The sequence below is a fragment of the Pholcus phalangioides genome, unplaced genomic scaffold (assembly GCF_987345545.1).
Source record: "Pholcus phalangioides strain wild (caught in Gottingen) unplaced genomic scaffold, Ppha-v1.0 ptg000015l_1, whole genome shotgun sequence".
NCBI classification, from domain to species: Eukaryota; Metazoa; Arthropoda; class Arachnida; order Araneae; family Pholcidae; genus Pholcus; species Pholcus phalangioides.
Genome location: NW_028301608.1, coordinates 15,927,245 through 15,951,388, shown reverse-complemented (window position 1 = coordinate 15,951,388; position 24,144 = coordinate 15,927,245). Strand labels below are relative to the sequence as shown.

General features: G+C 39.8%; 1 protein-coding gene across 1 annotated transcript; it reads right to left on the bottom strand.

Moving 5' to 3' along the window:
* Positions 1–419: 419 nt before the first annotated feature.
* LOC149075539 (solute carrier family 41 member 1-like) lies at positions 420–24,144 on the bottom strand. The gene is made up of 10 exons (XM_089242945.1): positions 23,778–24,144; positions 23,276–23,671; positions 18,394–18,501; positions 15,980–16,051; positions 15,681–15,825; positions 6,901–7,056; positions 5,620–5,767; positions 4,586–4,659; positions 972–1,109; positions 420–837 (listed from the first exon to the last, which is right to left on the bottom strand). The coding sequence occupies exons 2-10, from the start codon at positions 23,669–23,671 to the stop codon at positions 527–529; spliced, it is 1,548 nt and encodes a 515-aa protein (XP_089099071.1). The 5' UTR covers positions 23,778–24,144; the 3' UTR covers positions 420–526.

Genomic DNA, 24,144 nt, shown 5'->3' with positions numbered 1-24,144 from the left:
AATCTTTGGAAAAAAAGTGTTTGTCTCCGGGAGTCGAACCAGGGGCATGAGTTAACGCACTTTGCCTGATATGCAAGAAGACACAGGTTTGGTTCTGTGGGAGGCATAGGCGGAAATTGACTTGGAAGTCTGGGGGGGGGGGCAAGGTCATTATTTCTGTGGGGGCACGATGATGATGATGTCAGCTCATATATACATATATGCATTAGATCAGTCGACTCCACCTGTGACGCTGGACCGTATCTCCACCCATGGTGGGAGGAGGCAAACAACTTTCTCTCCAAAGATTCGCTTCAGCATAACATCCAGAAAAAATCATATTTCTCAATATATTTTGGGCCGAAAAAACATCGCTCCAAAAAAATATACGTTTATTTGAAAATATTCGAAATTTAAAATGAAAAAGGCAAGACTTCGCGTGTGAATAATGAACATTTTATTTCTATCTAATACAGTATCTAAGCTCAAAGGCACTTTTTTTTTTTTACAACGCCACGCTGAGAGGATGTTGCGACGACTGTCCACATTAGATGGTGTCGATGACGAGAAAGGCGACGTACAACAGGGCAGTGCCCAAAAGATCGCCGAGAGCCGTGAGGTAGGGAATGGCGGCATCGTCGGGATCGAACCCGAACCTCCAGAGAGCGTGGACTAGACAATGAGCGATGTACAGAAGGATGGCGACCTGAAGAAGCGCGGCGGCGAGGTAGATGAATACAAACTCTGCAGAGAGAGGATGGGACTGATCGTTTTTGAGCACGTGGACGCAAGAGATGAATATCACGTGTCCTGGTATGGCCATCAGCATCAAGATCCTTGCGGTACGAGCATGGACACCTGCGAAAATAGCGAGATTTCATCATGCTACAGTTGAACACTGATAATACTGCGTAAAATAATTTTAGGATCAACGTGAGCCTTGGTGAAATGAAGTCTTTCAACAAGGGAGAAAGAAAAGAGGAATTAATTACTTTTTCCGAACCAAGTCTTGCAAGGACTGATGCAGGGTCTTGATTCTTCATCTTTTGGTAGAACTCCGCGCGTCGAGTTTTGGTGAAGGAAAGTAGATATTCGGCAGGCTTGAACTGCTACCAAGTTTCCACCTACACCTGGAACAGGAAAAACACATGAGAAAACGTGTTATTTAATGCGTCAAGTTCTGAAAATCCAAGGGTTTTTCGTAAATGCGTAGAAAAATACAATTTGCTTCCTCCTGGATCAGTCACGCAAAAAAGGTAATCATGCCATTAGAGCAGGCATTTTCAACTTGGTGGTTGCGAACACAGCGCTGATCACTGAAACCGATGCCGTATTAATGCTTAATGCATGGTGGTGTGGGACGACTCATGAGAATAAGGTTTAATTCTTTTGTTAAAATTTTTCAGAATAAGCATGTAAATGGGCAGAACAGACATTTTTAGCAGTGGGGGGGGGGATCATTTTGCATGGGGGCCCGTTCTTCTACTACTTAACCGTACATATGCACCTCGTAGGCCTACATATTTCTCTCAGGAATTTACAATGAATTGACTTATGCGGGGACGTGTATGTGTGCATATGCATTTCCCTAACATATTTATGTTGTCAGTGTTATGCGTGTTTTCATGTTTTAGGCTACTGGTGCTGCCATCTGCCTTGCGCCCGAGTGGCATGGTGGTAAGATACGTCTACCACCCTGAAGGTTGCCGTCACGGTCCCAGGCTCAAACCCGAGGGAGAAGGATATATAGATAAGATATTTTCCCCAACGCTTGAGGCGACCACTGATAGATAGATTCATTTCCAACCCTTATAATCATTTGCAGTAAATTGCAATATAGCGATATGGCCAGAGTTAGTGTTTGGTGAAGAAGTGCCCTCTGCCTTCCATGTTTCGAAATGGAAATGGCGGTTGCTTGAATTTGCGTGTTATGTAAGTATCTAGTTGAAGATTTGTCTGCTCTTGCTGAAAGGTGTCTATACTGCTCTTAAGATGGTCCTGGCTGAAGCACTCAGCAAGAGTGTTCAGTGCTTGTGGTCATAGATGGTGCTTCACCAAGCACTCCGGCCATATAGCAATTTACTGCCATAAATGAGTTGGAAATGAAGACACCATCTATCTCGATAGTCACCTCAAGCTTGTTAGGGAGAATATCAAATATTATTCCCCGGGTTTGAACCTCGGACCATAACGGCAACCTTTATGGTGAAAGACGAACAGGAACATCATTGGGGACTCAGGATTTTTTTTTTTTGAGTCCCTTCCCCCAAACAAATTTTATGATAGGACTGAGCCCTCCGAATAATTGATGTATTTTCAATGAAACACCCCGCTTCTTCTGCGTATGCGCTAGAATCCCGTAAATACGGTACGACCGGTAACTTTCAGGCCCCCCTCCGCATGCTCCCTTTATGTCTGTGCCTCTACCTGCCTAATTTAGCACGGTACTTGCGAGATTACGACCAACTTCTCAACTACACACCTCCGTTCAAGGATTATCATTGCATGCTGTTTTGAGTTTGAGCATGCAGCAGCTAAATCAGTGTTTCTCAAAGCGCTCGTCGCCGACCTTTGTCAACAAGTTAGAAATATTGATGCGTGTGTGCCTATTTATGCTTCGAAGTGGTTATTTCATGAATATGCAATATCTACTAAATTATTCTGGAGAGTGAGTGTCGCAAGTGACAAAAGCTTGAGTACCACTGAGCTAAATCATGTGGTTGCTCTTCTTCTGATGATGATGATGAGCATAGAGTCGGTGCTCAAGAATCGAAAAAGTTTGGAGGTTTTTTTCGTTAGAGTAGTACCGAAGACGAAACTCATCTAGAAATTTATGAAATGCGTCACAGGGAAAGATTGCGCAAATTTATTCATTTAATTTATCCTGCAGTTTGATTTTATTTTTCCTTCGAAATCGATGTTTTTTTTCATTCAGACATGTCGCCCAAAACAATGCAAAGATATTATGGTAACTAATTTTCTAGTAAGATAATAGATAAAGAGTTTCGATACGTGATTTCGAAGAACAGTCACGCAAGCATTTTACGCCGGGTTTTACAATTTCTGACAACTTTAGGAAGACCCCAGCGTTCTATCTAGTCATTTTTCCTTAATCTGAGTGAACCTGTTATTTGACTACACAATGGTAAATTCAAGTAAATTGTATTTCAAAAGGTACGTGCGCCTCTTTTTTTTCAGAAATACGTGTACCAACTCTTTTATAGGTATGACATCGGGATGCATTAAATTTAAGTTATCCTGATGATTAACTCAATTACATTGAGAATAAATTGCGGAGAAAGAAATGTTCACACATCTACCTGCAAAACGTGTGGTGAATGAAGAATATCCTCGTATATAAGAACTTGGCGATAGGGTTGCTATACCCATACGGCACCAAGGCTGTTAGCAAAAGGTATTTGCATGAACGATCGGTGAGTGCGTGAGCTGTTTCTTTCTGCAGCTGGGATCAAAATTATACATGTTTATTTGCTGAGACAGATGGTTAGTCGACATGTCGGAAGTTAGCATTCCGATCAGACGCAAATCGGGGGGGGGGGGGGGCTCAGCAAATACCATCTTCATACGCAATAATAGGGGGAAGAACGAGAAAGCAAGAACCTAGGGCACATGTGTTCAATCTATAGCCTGCTGCCCAAATGTGACCCCTCAGAGTCATCTGATGTGGCCCGGGGCCTAAAAGTTAATTTTGTAAAAATGAACTTAGTGGGACATTATCAGATCATTCAAGAGACCCGCGCAGTGCAGTTCCATATCACTTAAGTGGTCCACGACACATGCATAGGTCACTTAATTTGACCGTGGCACATTTACAGATCACTTGAGCACACCGCGAAGAATTAAATGACCCGCGGCACAGTTCTAGATCCCTTAAACAACTTGCGGGGAGTTGCCAGATCACTTCCGTGACACGCGGCACATTCACGTATCACAGCCCGTGACGAACTTACAGACCCAAAGAGACCACAAGGAATTTACAGATCCTAAGTGACCCGTGGCACAGTGCCAGATCACTTAAGCAGCCCGCGACGAATATTCACATATAATTTAAGCAGCCAGCGACGAATTTAGAAACCTTAAGGATATTACACATATATATATATACAATGTATGTGTGTGTATATACATACTGTATACACAGATTACTTCAGTGACCCGCAGTACATTTACAGATCATTTAAGTGGCCCTCGGCACATTTGCAAACCAATGAGGTGTCCCACACTCCCCAGAAAGGTTGAGCACCCATTACCTGGGGGTCGACGACAAAAATTGTATTACACACCAGGTATTTGGCGCAATGCATTGAGTGTGCGGAAATTGATCGGAAAGTGTCGAAAGACACAAAATCAGCTGTATCGCGGTCTACAGCTGTGGTTCTCAAACTTCTACCACCCGCGTATTCCTTGACGTCGTTTATCCGAGGCTCCCCAGAATAGTATGGGGAAAAACATTTTAAAGCACTAAATGGGCACACTTTACTACACCAACTCTTCGCGACACTCCTGACAAAATTTGGCGACTCCCTTTGGAGTCGCCTATGATTGTTCTTGAAAACTAAAAGAATGATGTATGTCGAATAGTTACCATTTATTACTGGTTGACAAGCAGCTATCCCTTTGAAGGTGGCAACGGCGAAGTTCAAGATGTATCCTCCTCCGCTATTGGCGGAAAAAAGAAACAAAATACAATTATTTAGTTTAATTATTAAAATTTAATAATATTAGTATTATAAATCAAATAAATTAATAATTTTAATTATTATTTTAATAAAATTATTTTTAATTAGCATTATTATTATTTTTTTGATCTGGGATGAATTCGATTGATGAAAGACGAGCGCTCATGATTTACGAAAAATTCCCAGACAACAGTTCGACACGAGTCAGTGAGTGAGTCAGTAACATGATAAAGTAATTAGTGAGTGGTTAGTATTGGCGAGTGAGCAAATTAATGAGTGAGTGACCTAGAGATAGAGTAATGGGAGAACTAGTGAGGGAGTGAGTGGGCGAGCGAGTGGGGGGACTGAGTGACCCAGTGAGTAAGTGCGTGACCTGGTGATTGAGTGTGTGTGTGACAGAGGGAGTGACCTAGTAAGTTAGTGATAAAATGAGCAACCTAGTTAGTGAGTAAGCGAATGAGAGTGAGCGATCTAGTCAGTAAGAGAACGACCCGGTGATTGAGTGCATGAGCGGAGTGAGCCCGAGTGCGTGACCTAGTGAATTAGTGATAAAATGAGTGACCTAGTCAAGGAAGTAACAGAGGGAGTGACGCAGTTAGTGAGTAACCGCGTGAGAGTGAGCGACCTATGAAGTAAGTGTGTGACCAAGGGAGTAAGTCAGTGACCTCACTGGCTCACGCAATTCTCATCCATTCACTCACTCATTCAATTTCTCATTCATTCATTCATCACTCGTGTCGGATTGTTGTCGGTGAATTTTTCCAGTGGTGAATGTCATGGCGGTGAATTGTTGTCGGTGAGTTTTCCGGACACGGGTGCTCATCAGCCGAAACACTCAACCATAAGCACTCGCTCACTTCTGATTTTTTATCAGATGTTTTTCAATTATACTTTTTAGATATTCTTATTCTAATGCTGAAAAGTTTCGAAAAAAAATTACCTGGATATTGCGACAGCGCTGATGACGGGTATCCAGCCAGAGTACAGAACTTGCCGGGTGTATTGGCAACGGTACGCCAGTAGACCCCACATAGGAATGAGTACAGCTACGACCATCAGAATACAGCCCTCGATCCATAAGTAGTTATCTGTGCAAGCAAATAATTAAATAATTAATCACGTAGTAAAGTACTGAAAGTATAACATTATACAGGCATCCGTTTACGAAACGAACGCACTGCTTAACCCCTTAACGTACACGCTTTTGGCAACAAATTCGGGTGCTCTATATTTGACGTATCGACGATAAAACTGGTTACCTTTGTTCTTACGTTTCAGGAAAAAGGAAGAAGAGGAAAAAGAAAAAAAAACAGAAGAGGAGAAAACTGTATAACACAGGGTTTCTTAACCTATAGGTCGCGACCGAAACGTGGGCGGCAGAAAAACTTCCAGGATGAGTCATTGTCCAAATCCACTAAAAACAACCAGGGTCTGAGCCATAGGTCCCGACTCTAGATTGATCCGCAGAGGCTTCTGAGAAGGGTCGTACAAATCCACTTATAGCCAGGGGTTCTTCTTGAGCTATGGATCGCGGCCCAACCCTCATGCGTAGGGACTTCCGAGATGGGTCGTAAAAACCCACTAACAGCCAGGGATCTTGAGCTGTTTGTCACTACCCAGACTTGATTGGCATTGGCTTCTGAGATGGGGTCGTAAATATACACTTACAGTCCGGTTATAAATGTTCACATTGCGTCACTGGTTTCACTAATTTCGAAAAAACTAAGTCCCATGGGTTGCGAAGCTGATCTTATTGCTCATTTTGGGTCGCGGCTAAAAAAATTTAAGAACCCCTGTATAATACAGAGAGATTACAGTAGATATTCTTTCAACCTCACTCTTACATGTACATAGTAGAAAGGTACATTATATGTAGGGGAGAAAAAAATCATTAACAAGAGTATAGAAAGAACGGAGGGGGAAAAACAACTTCAGTTCATAGGGTTGCAATAAAGCTTCGCGATGATGAGGAGAGAGGAAAGAAAACACAGAGAACTCTGGATTGAATTTCTTCCACTTGCTTTTAGACGAAATATTTCGTCCGTGATCGTAAAGGGGTAAATGATAGAGAAATGGGTGTGCTCGTTGTGTGGTGTTGACGTGTCGATAGCATTTTCTTACTAAGGGATGGGTGCTCAAAATAGCATGACTTATTGAGTACTTATTATGATAGTAAAGTGATTGATTATTGGTGAATTAATGGATTTTAGCGATTTCTTACCGTTATTGGAAGCGAGTGAAAACTGCAGACTAGCGAAAGATGCAAGAAGAGCCAGAGTGACGACGTCACCGAGTGAAGCTGCAACCGGAGCAGCGACGTTGTCCGGGTTGATGTTGAACTTGCGAGAAATTATCACCACGAAGATCGTCAACGAACCTGCAAGAGAACAGTATAATATCTATGCGGTTATAACAGTACTCAAATTAATTGAAGAGATGAAGGGATTATCAATATGGATTATTTTTAAGATTATCATATGATTAAGGAATCATTACGTTTGAAGCGCCATTTTAAAAGAAAAAAAATGCTAATTTTTTCTTTTTATTTTCATTTTCTATGAAAGTCCCATTTCATGTGATTGCAAAACAGGCCCTACTTTGCAAGAGGGCCTCGGAATGACAGATGGGTTCGAGTTCCGACGGAGAATATTTGACTTTTCTTTCGAGTTCACCTCGTCCTAAGATCGATCCAGAAAATACCTCTTTCCTTGATATATTGGGCTGAGAAAAAGCCGTCTATACCTCTATCTCCATAGTCCCACGAGGGGGGCCATTTGCTGACGTTAAGAGAGGCTACTAATGCCTCTACCTCACGCCACAGTGCGTGAAATGAGGAAGGCAGGGACGTGTCTCCAGTGGTGTAGATGTCAGCATGCTTGCCCGGAATACTAGAGGGTTTGGGTTCGAGTCCCTGCGGTGACCAGACGACTTTTCTTTCGAGTTTACCTCGGCATAAAAATCCAGAAAATACATGTTTCCTTGAGCCCTTGTTTTGTTTTATGACGCTTGAACCGAAGTTGCGCTCACTTTTTAGTGTTGCATTTTTACATTAAGTAATATGTGAGTAAAAACTTCAAACGCGTTTTATGAAGAATGTTACTTTTGACATGTTAATTAAGTTTGAAGCACGATTTATAAAAATCCATTCATTATATCATTAGCAGTGCCGTCTTAAGGCATGGGGCCCATCCAGGCACTGACCGGGAGCCTCGCAAAAATGAGATCTGGTTGAGATTTTCAAGAATTTGTCTGGAAAGGCCTCAGAAAAATCATTTGGCCCGGGAGCTCCATGATGCTCTTAAGACGGTCCTGATCTCATTAGGAAATTTTAGTATAATATTTCGCTATGCAGCGTGTCCTGCAAGCACTATACGGCCTTTATCTCATCAATCGTCCATCGTAGAGGTTCAATTTAAAAAATGCTCGAAAGGCGTTCAAAAATTACCATGTACCAGTTTTGAGAGTGAAAATACAGTGAGTAACAAAATAAAAAATATATACATTTTTATATAGTTCTGTAACTTATTCAGATTATATATAGAAAGTTGTTGGCCTATATCTCGAGGCCAACAGAAAAAAATTCCATGTTTCTGAATGCAATATTCGCCAAGATATTTGAATTCCAAAATCTGAGAAAAGTAACAGAAGAACAGTATAAATTAATGAACACACACAACGCTCCTTTCCATCATTTGTTGCCGTCCTTTGACAAATTATCTTCGATTTTTGAATTCGAATATCTCAGCGGATATTGCACTTAGAAACTTGCAGTTGTTTTTGTTTTTGAGTGACAGAGCAATAACTTTCTAGCTGGAAGTTATAGAACAAGGGGACCGTATAAAAATGTAGCTATTTTTTATTTTGTTACACACTGTCTTTTCATTGTCAAAACCGGTACAAGGTAATTTTTTATCGCCTTTTAAGCGATTATCTACCCAGGACTTGCTCTTCTTCAGCCGGGGCAAGCATGCATTTTACCTCTCCCGTTTGATTTTAAATAAGTGATTAAAGGAAGAGTTTAGTTCATATTCACTGTTCTTCACTTGGGTGGGGGCGGGGGCTGTCAAAACTCTAGGCCAGATGGTTCAATATATGAATGTTAGGGGTACCCTGTCTTGGACAGGATTTTTTAAGCTATTGTTTTGTTTTTGTTTTTATCTCGTTTTGCGGCCCCTTAATCTTAGTGGCCCGGTGCGGCCGCACCCTTCGCACCTGCTCTAGTCCTGCCATGGCAGGTGGTGTGAGGATAGGTCATAACCAAGAAGTTCAAGGGTAAATACGGATCGGAAAAACGACTGGTCTAAAAAATAGGGTCTGCAGTAGGAACTCCTACACTGGTGAAATAAATTAAGAGAATTTGCAGATTTTATCGAATTTCATGAAAAGAACTGAACTGAATGTAAAACCACTGCTTCTAGACAAAAATGCAAATCTTGTACGTCAAATACGTAAGCGTACACGTGTGTGTAGGTGGAGCCAGTAGAGAAACAGGCTTTATAAGCGAGCGTAAGTTAAGACGCATTTCGTTCGCTAGCACACCTCGGCGAATTTCTCGGTGTTATTTTGCAGCAATCGGTTAATTTCAAATTGTAACAGTAAAAATGAGTAACCACCAACGTTTAGATGATGGAATGAGGTGGCGAATTGTGTGGAGGCTAGAAGCAGGCCAATCTCAAGTCCAGCATTTATACAACATTATACAAAAGCTTTCAGCATTTATACAAATACAACGCCACAACAGGCAAATTGCCCAAGATTTGTAGAGAGTTCAATTTAACGCCCAGCGTCGTGTGTAACTTATGGAAACAGTTCCAGGATACCGGATCCATCGAGAGAAAGTCTGGGCAAGGTCGTCCAAGAGCCACGACGGCCAGATAAGATCGCCATTTGTCGATTATAGCGAGGCGTAACAGGAGTGCTACAGCTTCTCAGCTCTCTCGTGACTTGTATGCAGCCACAGGAACCCGTGTATCAAGGGTGACTGTTTCCAAAAGACTTCGTGAGAGAGGGTTGTTTGCAAGATGACCTGCTGTTTGCGTCCCGCTCACTTCTATGGACAGGAGAATCCGTTTATCATGGTGCAGAGACCATAGAGATTGGAGTATGGATCAATGGGTGACCGTTCTCTTCACTGATGAGTCTAAGCACCGATTCTCGCCGTACGTTCATATGGAGAGAACCAGGGACCCGCTACCTACCCTCCAATGTCCGCGAAATCGACCATTATGGCGGAGGAGGTTTAATGGTCTGGGCAGGCATCATGTTGGATGGCCGCATGTCTTTGAAAGAGGCACTGTGACTGGTGTGAGGTCTTGGAGCCCTATGTTCGCCTTTTCAGGGGTGCAGTTGGCCCTGAGTTCATTTTAATGGACGGTAACGCGAGGCCACATAGAGCTCTTCTGCTCGACGATTTTCTAGAGAGTGAGGATATTCGCCGGATGGATTGGTCAGCCAGATCTCCAGACCTTAACCCTATAGAGCATGTCTGGGACGCTCTGGAGAGGGCAATTGCAACTCGCAACCCCCCTCCGGGAACTATCCAGGGAATGAAAACAGCGTTGCTGAAGTGGGACCAATTGCCACAGGAAATGATAAACTGCCTTATTTCAAGTATGAAATCACGCTGCGAGACCTGTATATCTGTAAGAGGGTACCATACCCCCTATTAACCCATCTATTAACCCATTTTTTTGTTTATTCTGCAACCGCTGTTTCATACCTTCCGACTCCAACGAGTGTTACGCACGATCATGCGTGTGTATTACACACACACACAAATTATTGAATGGTTATTTGTTTTGTATTGTATCAATGTATGCACACATCAAATTTCATTAAAATCGGTACAGTAGTTCCAAAGATAATCGACGAAGTCTGCAAATTCTCTTAATTTCTTACACCAGTGTATTATAAATCATTGGGTCGAAACCAGTCATTATAAGAATGTCATTGTAATAAGTGTATTCGGTACGGGTTTCTTTCGGGACAGTCGATAATAGCAATGGCAGACATTTTGGAGATAGCTCATTGATCTCAGCGCGAAATTGTTTATTTATTATTTTATTCTAGAATTATTTCCCTTTACACCGATAGATAAGCTCTAAAAAAATGCTTTTGTTTCCCGCGTTCAGTTCACAGCTGTTTGTTAATCGGAACGTTTACAGGAAACAAAAAAACAAAGCTCATATCGATAAAAAGAAGTCTGAAACATTTATTCTAGAATAATCCGACTGCTTTTGTTTCCGACGTCATGGAGACAAGGCCAGATGTGTACAGTACGCGCGCGTGTGTGTGTGTATATATATATGTCATCTTATTTATTATTATATATACAAATAATAAAATCTGATTCATACTATGATTTTCCTATATTTAGCACGTTATCTCTCTCTCTAAAATTCGTTTTACCGAATGAGGTCGCAATGGAAGGAATCGAATATTATGACCAAAATAACAAATGATATAACTCATGTATTCGCATTGTTTTTATCGCTTGTGTAGGAGTCGAAGCTGGGACGCAACACGAAATAACACTTGGGAGCGAAAATGCGTAGTTACCGAAGTACGAGATTTTTTTTATTTAACATACAAACCACTTTAACAATAATTACTTGTTTCCATGTTGAATGGGGGGTGTGGGGGAAATAACCATATTTAACCCGTTTTTTCTCCAACCTTTGAATTCCATTTCGATGTTGGGATATTTTTTTGAAATTCTGCAGAGATTGTTTGAATACATCAATAGGAATTATGACACAAGACGAAAACTGTCCTGAATTGAGGACAGCAAAATTTGACGTTAAATATTAATAGAAAAAAAAGTTGAAGTGAAACGGAATTGAATTGTGTGAGTTATTCACACTAAACTCTAATCTAAATAATCAATTACAAAAGGATCATTTACATGAAAATAGCAAGACAATGTCGATAATATAAGGTGGGAAACAAAAGTACCCCGAGTCAATAAAATACACCAACTTTTAATACAGTTAATTTCTAAACCAGAAATGGCTTCTCGAGAAATTTTTCGATGCCAATCTCTGAGTAGGGTTGTCATTTACACGTGCTAAAACATACAATATCTAGTTGCAAGGCAGTAGAACCTTGATAACTTGACTACCTCGGTTATTTCGACATTCATTATATCCCTGGTTGGCTCATTTCAAGATTCAGTAGGAAGAAATCCCTATAAGGGGGGTCATTCAAGTATTACGTCAGCATCGATGGGAAGGGGGGTGTTTTCGATTTGCTGACTTTTGATGACGGGGGGAGGGGGGACCATCATCAACCACCCTTCATAAAAATATGAAAATATTCTTAATGGCCTCCTGAACTGTGGTTTGTGGGCATCTGAACTAGCAATTTCCCTATTGATAAGTCTCCTGGAGAGCCACTTTAGTGATTTCTAAATGTTTCGTGGATCCTTCAAGTGATCTAAAAATGTGTTTGGGCCGCTTAAGCACTCTCGAACCGTGCCACGCATCATTCAAGTGATCCGTAACTATGCCACGGATCACTTAAGTAATCTGGGAATGTGCCGGGGGTAACTTTAGTGATGTAGAGCCGCACTGGGGGTAGCTTAAGTGCTCTAAAACTGTGCCAACTGTCACTCAAGGGATTTTTATATGTGCCACGGATCGCTTAAGTGTTTTGGAACTGTGTCGCGGGTCACTTAAGTGATCTGTGAATGTGTCACAGGCCTACTTGAGTGATCAGAAAATGTGCCACGGGCAGCCTAAATGCTCTGAAATTATGCGGAGATAAGGTCACCTAAGTGATTTGTAAATGTGCCGCTTTGTTCATTTTTACAAAATTAGGTTTGAGGGGGCAAGCCACATCAGATAACGCTCCGGGCCACATTTGGTCCACGGGCCAAGAAACTTTATCATTATATGGCTTAGAGGGTGGGTCACAATGAATTTCTTAAAAGGAAATTTTGAGTTCTTGGCCCTCGAATAGCATTGAAATTAACAGAAATTGATTATAATAACATATAAAGGTATTTTCTTTCGAAATTTTAATTAAAAAGTATTTTTTGCATTAAAAAAACGTTTTTTGATCGTTTGGGGGGCATGAACCCCCTCCTCTATGTCCCCCCCTCCCAGCGTATATTCTCTGATCCCACCAATATGTGATAGGAGGTAGGGAGGCAGAGATGACGAAATTTTGCTTACGGGAGGAGAGGTCAAAAATGGCTGAAAAAATGGTGACGTAATACTTGAACGGCTCCATAACTTGACATAAAATAGCTAAACCTCGCTTAAGTCGACAACGATTTCTACTTTATTTGAATTAATTAGGCGTTGGCCAGTTAATAAATTTTTTCCCGACATTTTTCTCAACGACGTGTATCTCAACATTTTTTCGTTTCAATTTCTTTGGTTTGTTAAAGATTCTTCCTCACACCTTAGACGTTATAACGAGCGTCAACTTAGTATAAAATTATATTTCACCTTTATTTGAAATTTCATTAAAAATAATGAATTCAATTTATCTTCGATGCCGAATTTTCGTCTAAACCGTGGGAATAACCGAAAAAATGGGAATTCCCAACCCATGTTTAAATGGCTACATCAACAAGAAAAGAAAGGGGAGGGGGGACATGTTAAAAGCCTTTCATTGTGTTTCTTTAGCCCCGTTTACATGTGCGAGATTGGGGGTCGCTTTGGTGATAATTACCGGCAGGAAAACCTTTTTCCCCCTCGTAGGGGAAAAAAAAGATGGGAGAGAAGCTCATCAGAAAAAGCCCATCTTTCTTGGGGTGGATTGATGGTCGACACTGACTTTCTCTCCCATAATCCTTTGCGCCGCGAAAACTACTGTAAGCTCCTTCGTCAGTCGTCTTGAATTAACCACTTCCGTTCAACCCACGTAACCAGTGACGACTTCCGGAAAGAAAAGGGGGATTACCTGCATAAACTAAACGTCATGCGAATGGGTTGTAGCGAAAATCCCCGTTATCGGGAATTTCCAGGGATGTTTTATTGGACATGTGAACGGGGCTTTTGAGCAAGTAATATTTTCTATACGGGTTCTACACAAATGCTAACATGGCTTCATGCAAAAATCGCTAACACATGGCGAAGACTGACAAAGGGCGTATGAAGCGCTACTACAGCGCAATTTGGGACCCCAATTAGACCAAGTACGGCTCTATCTATCTACACGGGTTTTAAAATTGATCTAGCAGTCTTTGTTGAAAATACGGGACATTTGAACATACAGATTCATCCCCGTACTCATGTTGAAGAAATACAAATGCGTATTTTAGGTAGAACAGGGGCTGGAACTAGGGGGGGGGGAGGGGCAAAAGAGGTAATTGCTCCTTGCGGCAAACTTTTAGGACGGAAAATTTTAGGGGGGAGGAAAAATTTTAAAATAAAATTATCGAATTTCACAGTAGAGGCGGTGGCAAAATGACGTTTGCCCTGTCTCACAAAAATCCTAGTTATCGCCCTGGTCAGAACTTTTCACATGAAATGATTTCAGAATCGATCAGACTGTTCGATTAAGTTACAATCGATGACGCAATCATTTCTCCAAGAAAAATTCGAGGAAAATGTCAAAAAAGTATCTTCAAGAGCCCATTCTTCTACTGAACGCTGAGAAAGTTAATAAAAGAATCACGTGAACGTCTCACGCTCTCCAAAATTATTGACGTAATATTTGCACACAGACTTATCTCCTTCTAAGAAATACGTCTTGAACGAACTCGAATATCAAAGGTAAAGAGAAGCATATACTATCTCTCTGTGCTGCTCTTTCTTATAATTTGGTGAGTTTTCCTCTTTTTTTTTTGGCAAAATCGTTGCTTTTCGAATAAGGATTGCACTTAAAATGAAGATAAAGCCTTGGAGATGATGATGTTGTCTAGGGCAATGAAATGAACCCCACCCTATGCGATAAAAACGTGAGAATTACGTAATGTGTATTTCAACCTTCGAAATTCGATGGGTTTCAGTTTACGAAGCACGAAACCCACTTCAAGTTACGTATTTACGTCTCGACGGCACCGACTGTTACTAGCTTATACCAGATGCGAGACTAACCTTAATTTCACAGTACCCCCCCTTTTTTCGATATTTTTTCCGTGATTGACGTTAAACTTATTGGGTCCGAACTGTATATTGACTACGCATGTGTCTAAAATTTAAGTGCGAATCGTATTTAGAGTTAAATTGAAGGGGATATAATAAAGAGGAAAGTGAATAATTTACGTAAGCAAAAGATTATGGTGGCAACAATCATGTCCATTAGCAGCTGAAAATGTCTGCGTTCGTCAGACTCGGATACGGGGGGGGGGATGTGATAGGAACGACATTTCCTTCCATAATACGGGAAAATTTGTCTGTTGTCCCGTGATTGCCTCTGAAAGAGTTAACGCAGTGGTTTCCAATCTGTGCTCCGTGTGCACTTCACAGAAACTGCACTACCACGCTCTGTCATAGATATTGATTTTTAAATGAGCTCCGCGATCGAAAAAAGGTTGAGTACGTACGAAACATTGAATTTGTACGCACTTCGTTAACTACTTTGTGATCTTAGTGCATTTTCAAAACACGAAATCCGTTTCGGAACAATAGCGCACGAAGTAAATGTGGTACTGAACACACCACGTCTCAGGGCCGTCATTTCAACTTTTTCCTGGGGGGGGGGGCGGCAAAGCACATGTACTTAATGTATGTATATATATATATATATACTGTATATATATATATATATATATATATATATTCCATTTTTAGTGTATTTTCAAAAGCCGGGGGGGGGGCACCGGTCCCCCTGCCCCTCCCCAAATGACGGGCTTGCACTACGTCGCGGAAAATCCTGCCACAACAGTCTAAACACAAAATCTATTGATATACTGTAAATGCAGTTATTGATGCATAAATGCGTGTTTTCTATGAAAATCATAATTTGCTGCCTCATTATACATGATACATCTCTGATTTTTGTGATCGAAATTATGATTAATATAGTTTTTTGAGTATTTGTACTTACCGAGAAGGAGGCTGGCAGCAGAAGCCGTCATGAGGCTGCTCGATGAAAGTAGCAAAGCGTTATGAAGGTTGAATTCGCCTTCTCTCGCCCATCCGACCAAAGATGCCAGCAAGGATGCTACCAGACCTAATACCAATGATTGGCACTGAAACACACATAAGCGAATAACTCATTACCTTTACTTCAGACGCAAGTGTTTTTTGGGTCTTGTATTGACTTATTATGAAAAAATGTTTTTGAACACATTTTAAAATAACTATTATTTCATAGCTTACAAGAAAGTCATGTTGAAAAATTACCTGCAAAAGGCTGAGATTACCAAAAGCCAACTTCCACTGCTCGCCTGTGCTGTCGATGAGGCCAAGATTCGCCTGCGGTTTCAAGAGAAGAAATATAAATCAAGACAATATTATCGCCTATATACATGCTAATATCAATGATGTCCATACGATTTTTTTAATGACCGTTTCTTGAACAATATCATCGGATTATTTTGTAACGTGGTGAAGTGGTTGATGGTAATCCAATCAACTGTAAGGGGTGGTAAGTATCAACATGGTGGTTGATAATAAACAACATAAATAAACCGACACTACTCACACGCATATAGCGCCCATTCTGGTGGAGGTATTATGACGATACTTGGTAATGGACCTGGGGGGGAGGGGAAGGAATGACTCAATGAAAAATAGTTCGATTTTGACCACCAGGTTAAAAAGGGGAGCTTTTCATCATAGTTATATTCCTCCCATGGTTTAAATGACATATATACCAAGGTTCAATGAATTACGTCCACCGCAACGGGCACTACATAGGTCGAGAAGTGGTTATAGATTGTTAGAAACTTGCCATTTATCGGAGTAGGGTCAGTATAATTAAACTGGCAACTACTCTGCTTAATTGTACTGACACTACACCGACCTATGTAGTCGCCGTTGTGGTGAACGTATTTATTTCATTGAAACTAGGTATATAAGTTATTTGGACCATGGGGAAAAGATGCTGCGATAAAAAGTGAAACCTTTTTCACTTTTTATTGAAAAATATATACAAAAAATTGGTCTATATTTTTATTAAATAGTTCTTTCCCCCTCAAGTTTCATCAAAATACCTCCATCAGAATGGGTGCTACATACGTCTGAGTAGTGTCAATTTATTTATAACTAGACTAGAGCCCGGATTATATACACTGAAAAAGTGACGGAATATGCTTTAAAAATATGCAAATATGCACTTAAAATGCCGAAATATGCACTTAAAAATGCCAAAAATATGCACCTAAAATGCCGAAATATGCATTAAAATCCAAAATATACACTGAAAAATCATGAAAAAGTTAAATTATCAAAAGTGAGAAAATATGCATTTAAAAAATCACTATGCAAAAAAAGCAGTTACGCTTTTAAAATGAATATTTTCTATTTCTTAGTGCATATTCATTTACAAAAAAATATCTCCGCATTTACCTGCATATGCAAAAAACTTCTACATATTTTTTTATTTAGGGATTTTTAATTTATAGTTTGTTGTAGCTGCTCAAAGTAACGTAATACCAGTAATAAAAGAATTTCAACACTATTTCTAAAAAAACTGAACGCTTTTGACATATCTCTAGAAATAGCCTTAATGATAGAGCACTTGATATTTGGAAAATATGAACATCTCTATTAATTCACTAAATGTTATAAAAATACAGTGAAACACCCCTCTTAACGGACACCCCTCTCAGATGCGGTCTACCTTCTTTTACGGCCAAATAATATTTTCCCCTTGTATAACAGAACTATTCATTTCAAATCCCTGATCAACAGCCACCCCTCTTTCACGAACGAATTTTTTTATCCCGCCGGTGAACGCAAAAGATAGGTTTTACTGTATTATTAGCAATATGTATATTATGCTTAAATAGACTTTCAAAAATATGCACTTATTCTGAAAATTCTTCGATTTTATGCATTTATATGCATTAATACTAAAAAAGGTCAAAATATGCGAATGCATGTAATCCAGGCTCTATTTATAACCATCCTGTACTATCAGTTTGTGACAGTTCGATAGTATTTGGTGAAAAAAAAATGCTTATGCATGAATAATTCACAATCGAATCACATTATTGTGACCACCTACTGTTTTTGACATCCACTGAGTGTAGGTAATGAAATAAGGCCAGAGTCACGAGCTTTCTTTGCGACTTTTGAGTCGATCACAACTCTCGTCTATCGCCATGGGCAATGTACTACCGAGTGAGTTGTGCCGGAAGTGTAAATGTGTGTATCTAACAGTCTGAGTGCTTATCTAGTATTGTGTCTGATTTTTCACTGCTGCCATCTACATTTCAAAAGTGAAGTGAGGGAAGTGTGACGATTGAATATTTGTACCATTGTAGGCCCATTTCTCTCTGTAGTGAGACTTTGTAATAGGGAGATTTTTAAGAGTCACGAGCTGGCTAATTGCCAAGAAGTAAGATGTAAGCATTCTTTAAATGTACCGGTCGTTAAGACCAGCAATTTATGAGATCCCTAAAGGTGGACGACTGTTGACTTTCTAGTCTAGCACCAAGGAATGTCTGAAATCAGGCCATTCCTTTTAATCCACCGTGAATTTTTTTTGAACCTAGAAAATTAATCCTAAGAAATATTGTTTGTAAAAATTAGAAAACTTGAAACAATAGAGTAGATAACTCAATTAAAACAAACAAAACGCAATTCCATACCTGAGTAGAGATTCTGGAAGCTAGCGTCATCTCGAGGTTGCCTTTTAAGCCTAGCAGTGCTGGTACGAGGACGAACATTTCGGGAACCGTCTGGAATACGGTCCAGTGCTGGCAAGAGGTAAGACAAAACAAATTTTTTACTATTAACAAATAATCATTACCAAATATTTCACCAAATATTAAGTCTTAAACGGTATTTATATCCAATAAAAATTCTTTTCAGACACTATTTAAACACTAACGTGAACATGATGACCGTGTAAACGACATTTAAACAAAATGCATGTAAGGAAACAGATATTTCCTCTATATTATGCTGAGGTGAACTCGGAAAGAAAAGTCATCTTGTCTCCACCGGCACTCGAACCTAGGCCCTCTTGCATACAATGCAAGCAAGCTACCATCTACACTACTGGAGACACGACCTGCCTTCCTTATTTCTTATTTCACGCTTTCACGCACTGTCTCTCGAGGAGCTGATATAGAGGTATTAGTAGCCGCTTTTAAGAGTTCACCAGTTCCTCTGGAGCCTCTCAGTTCAAAGTTCACTTCAACATAATATCCAGAAAATATCTGTTTATTAACATCTTGAGCTGAAAAAAAAAGCCGTCTATCTCTCAAAATACATACAATTTTATCCGTGGGATAAAAATTATACTCTTGGGAACACTTGCCGTTTCAAAATAGCTCCATAATAATCGATGGCAGATAGTACAAAGTCGTAGATAAAGGAAGGGATTCCTCCCACTTCGAGAAAAATAATGCGAGAAATAATTTGAGAAAGTACAGTACAAGTCTAGTGTATCCCCACGAGTATAATCACTGGCTTCCCTAGCCTAGCGTTTTTCAATCCACGGTCCGCAGAGTTGAAAATTAAATATTAATCCAATGAAAAACTATCATTTGATCATTTTAATCAAATGAAAAAATTATCCCTGTAAGTCCCACATTTTCATAGGTTCAAATAAGGGATTTCAGACTTTCAGACTGCAAGTTAATGATCCGACGACTGGTTTTTGACAGTTTACTGGTCCTCGGGTGGGTTCAGATTTAGGGTTGAGAAACGCAGCACTGGTGGGGGTGGTATAGAGGGTGTTTTATGATGAGTTTAATAAATACAAATTCTCTGACGATTCTAAAATTTAAATTCTAAATTAATAGCAAGAAATATATAGGCAATCGATTTGTGATCACGACAAATTTTTAATTGAGGATCTCATTTTCAAAAGGGGAACATTTCCACGTTTACTAAATTTACAGTAGAAGTAAAAAACGCATTCCTTCGGAATGAACTGCTTCACAAAAGTGGAAATCGCCCAGCAGGCAGCAAATATTTAAATATTATGTTGAAAGTAAGAAGTGTGTGTGTGTGTGTGTGTGTGAAAATTGAATAAAAATATGAATTTCGAAAAATGAAAAGGGAATTTAAAAAAAAAACATGAAAATTTTCTCTTTTGAAAATGAGCTCCTTAATTAGGAAATGTAGGAATCAAAATTTGTGTACGGCCCCCAATAAAAATAAAACTCAATATATATGTATTATCAGTAAAATTCTTCTTCATTTCCTTGAAAGTAATTCGTCAATCGAGGAGCTTATTTCCAAAAGGGAACATTTCCACTTTTTTTTTAGAAATTCACATTTTAATGGTTTGTGAATCTTTGGGATGAGCTCTGCCGGGGATTATGCAACAGGGTTCATTCGAACGGGAATAATTTTGGTAGAAATTACAATGTAAAGCTAGTTGTTTCCACCAAAATGAAATATATCCACCTTGTTCATTCCAAAGGGAACATAACAAAGCGGTTGTCCTACTGGCGTTAAAAAATTTTTTTCCGAAACGATACATTTTTTTCCAGAAGCGCTTTCGAAAAGTCGAATTTTATAGTAGAACTTCTCGATAACGGACAATATGGGAACGAAAATTTTGAACGGGAGGAGTGTTCGTTCGTAGTAATCGACGTTAAGTCCGTCCCGTCGACGTAATTCAAAAAATGTTTCCGTTAGTAGAAGTGGCCGTTATAGAAGGTTCCACTGTATCGAGTTTCTTATGTTACTCACGAAGGGACAGTAAGAATACCTTCCTGGGTTCTGTGAAACCTTCTGAAATCAACGGGTGGAGTAAAAATTTCCAATTGCTCGAACTTAACTAACCCCTATTTTGATCAAAAGGTAGCATTCCCGCTAATTTTCCAAACGGAACATTTCCAAAATTTAAGTGTAGATAACTCTCTTGAATGTTGATTAAGGCCATTGCGCACACTCATAATCAAAGTCACCTAACAAATCAATAAATTTGTCCAGCGGTAAGTATCAAAAAACACGTGTTGCTCGATTTTGTATACGAGTGTGGACATGTTCTACGACTTAGACTTGCGACTTTCACCTATGAAAAGTAGCAGAACACCCGATTTGTAAATGCCGTGCCAGAGTGGCGTAGTGGTAAGATACTCGTCTACCCCGTGAACGTTGCAGTCATGGTCGCAGGGGAGAAAGAATATAGATAAGATGTTTTCCTAACGAGCTCGAGGCGGTCGATGATAAATGGTGACTTCGTTTCTCTTCCTTACTCATTAATGGCAGTAAATAGCGATTTGGCCAGAGTTGGTGTCTGGCGAAGTATTAGAGGAATGTTTACGAGGTGCATGTACGGACAAATAATAGTAATTAATCCGTCTTGAATTTTTATATATCTATCCATCCGTCTATTCATTTTTTTTTTCATTTGATGAAAAATTCGCCATCATATCGATGATATAAATTCTCGATTTTTTTGTCATTTCTTTACGACAATCATCGATGTGTCTCCGCAAAATTTTCTTAAAAGGGGATGACGAGGGAATTTTACTAATCGATTTTTTTTTAAACCATAAAAATTTTATTTTTTATATTTCCTCTAGTTATGAAAATTTACGTGAACAAAACTATATCAAAGAGCCCCTCTTTTTCTCTTAACATTTTACTTCAATTTCAGAATCAACGTTGGAATTTTCATTCTTTCCCGACTCACTTCGTAGAAAACTCTGTTGCGGATTTTTTTGGCGATCATAAGCAACAGAATAGCTACATTTTAGTTGATGCAAAATCAATCGGGATCGGATATGCAACTTGTTGGTCAATTACACACTGATCTCGCAGATTTGGGCGATCTATGTAAAATTTATTAATTCATAGTCTAAAGTTTGATATACAAAAGTAAAATAGCAACTTTGGTAGATATAGAGACGAACTCGTTCTATCATAGAAAAAAAAAATTACATATTTTCTTTAAAGGGTTATTGATATCGATGTATTTATATAACCGACATATATTCAGTGTATCTTTCTTATCGAAGCATGAGCCAATTAGGTATAATTGTTTCGGGTTTTCTTCGTATCTATACGGATTGAAGGTTTGATCTTGATTAACGGGCTCTGTGACGTTGCAATCAGATCTCTCAGGCACATTGCATTCTCATGATACACGAATCATCTTGTGAAGAAACTGGCGCATGTTTACTTCCGGGTGATCAACAAAAATGTTACGGAGATCATCCAATGGGTCAAAATATGCATGTTTTTGACATTTGCTGTTACGGAGTATCTGCTGTTTATATCTCTTTTATAAGGCAAATATATATTGAGTACATATAGAGGTTACATCCATACACTGCTGGTCATTTAGACCAAGTATCACCAAGATTTATAAAAAAAAAGACGAAAACGAGCTGAGTTTTTTAATACCGACACAAGGATTTCATTATTAAAATTAGAAGTACTTCAGCCACATAGACAAGGCAGTAAATCGGTGTCATGAGTAACCATCATGAACATCAATAACCGCTGTTTCACGGCTCGCCATAGGCTGGTCTTTGCTTTAATTCTGAGCAAGAGCGCATCTGCTCTCTATAACCCATTGTGGGTCAGTTACCCACAACCAGGGACTTATCCTTCAAGTAGCTTACGCATGTGGAACAACTACATAGACTATAACTTTACTTTCCTTCCACTTTTCCGGAGCTAAGTTTGCCCTGGATTGGAGTATGCCGTAAGGTTTTGGAAACCATACTTACAGAGAGACCTAGACTTATTTGAGGGGTGCAGAGAAGAGCTACGCGCGCGCTCTTGTTGGCACACGGGGCTTGAGCTATGAAGAGAGACTTGGTTTCTTGAATATGTTCACGTTGGAGGTATGCAGGTGTCGGGGGGGGGGGGGGGGAAGGAATGATCGAAGTATTTGAAATTTTCAACGGGATGGATAAGATGGACCATGAGCTATGGATACGCTGTCAATCGACTGCTTCAACAAGGGGACACAGTATCGATTGGTAAGGAACAATTCTAGGTTGTGGTGACGCAAGGAGTTTTTATCTGACAGGGTTGTGAATAAATGGAATAGCTTACTTCCCCCCCCCCCCTCTCACCGGGGGGTAGTGAATTCTAACACAATTGACACATTTAAAAAGAAGTACTATAAACACAATGGGATAAATCGAGAACTGTCCATAGTTAGATACAGCAACCATAATCTTTTTATGGGCAGTTTATTATACTCATCATAATTATTGGTTTTATATTATCTTTCTTTATTTTGGGTTGCTGTATGGAACCTTCCCTTGCGTAACGCCTATAGTCTATAATTTCTCGAACGTGTGTGGCGTTGGCTGATAAAATTCTGTGCATGAGTTATATAGTTGTCCTCTTCCGTAATGCTCCTAGGTAGTCTTTTGGGTAAGAATGTTTCCCATATATGCTACGTACGCTGCTAATCATTGACTATTATTGGTTTTTGTTTGTCTAAATAACACAAATGATCTTGTTTGAAAAAATGATAACTACACATTATAGTGCCATTAGAAGTCGTTATACACTAAAAATTACGATGTGAGTGAGTTTCTTACCTACCTGAACGAAATCGAGCAAAAGACCGGCACCGACCGTACCGAAACCAGCGATCATGAATGGTACGAAAACCTGACATGCGATGGACCACGATGTCTCGTCGGGATTGCTGTTCTCATTCTGGGACAAATCCTGACTGGGTTTCTCCTTGATGATAGCGTCGTTGTGCTCGATGGGAATGGTGATTTCAGGTGAGGACGGTAAGATGGGTCTCGCAACTGCAGGTACCAGCAACAACGGCGTCGCCTCGTTTTCGATCCAAATTCCCAAAGTCGCTTGAATACCAACCGGTGTAGTAACGACCGGGATGTCCGAAGTGAATCCCACGGGGTCCGTTGCCCCGTAAAAGTTCCCTCGGGGCATCTCCAATCTCACTGCCTTTCCTGGCTGAGTCTTCATCTGTAAATTATTTGTACACAGCCATTACTAGAAAGCACTTTGACCGTAAATTTTAAAGTCTCATCGACATCAATATAAAAAACAAATTATTAAATATTTGACTTACCTTTTAGGTTCCTTTCTCCTTCACTTGTATCTGGACTATACTACGCAGGACTGTACTTATCCGCAGAAATTCTACCTACTTTTTTTTATTTTCCGTTAATAAATTTAAGGGTCGAACACGGGATCGAACGCTTCGAGCTCTTTGGCCTTTACAGAGCTGTCTTTGGACAATAATGAGGTGGTCATCGGATGACGATAATAGATGGACATCAGAGACAGAAAAATAAAAATATGAGCCTGATATAAGCACAATCTATCTCCCAATCACGTAAGATCGGTCAAAGAAAACAGTACAACTCTTTGTATTATTATTCAGCTTGCTTGAAGCTGATACACTTTGCAGGGCTACATTTGGAACAACTATGAGT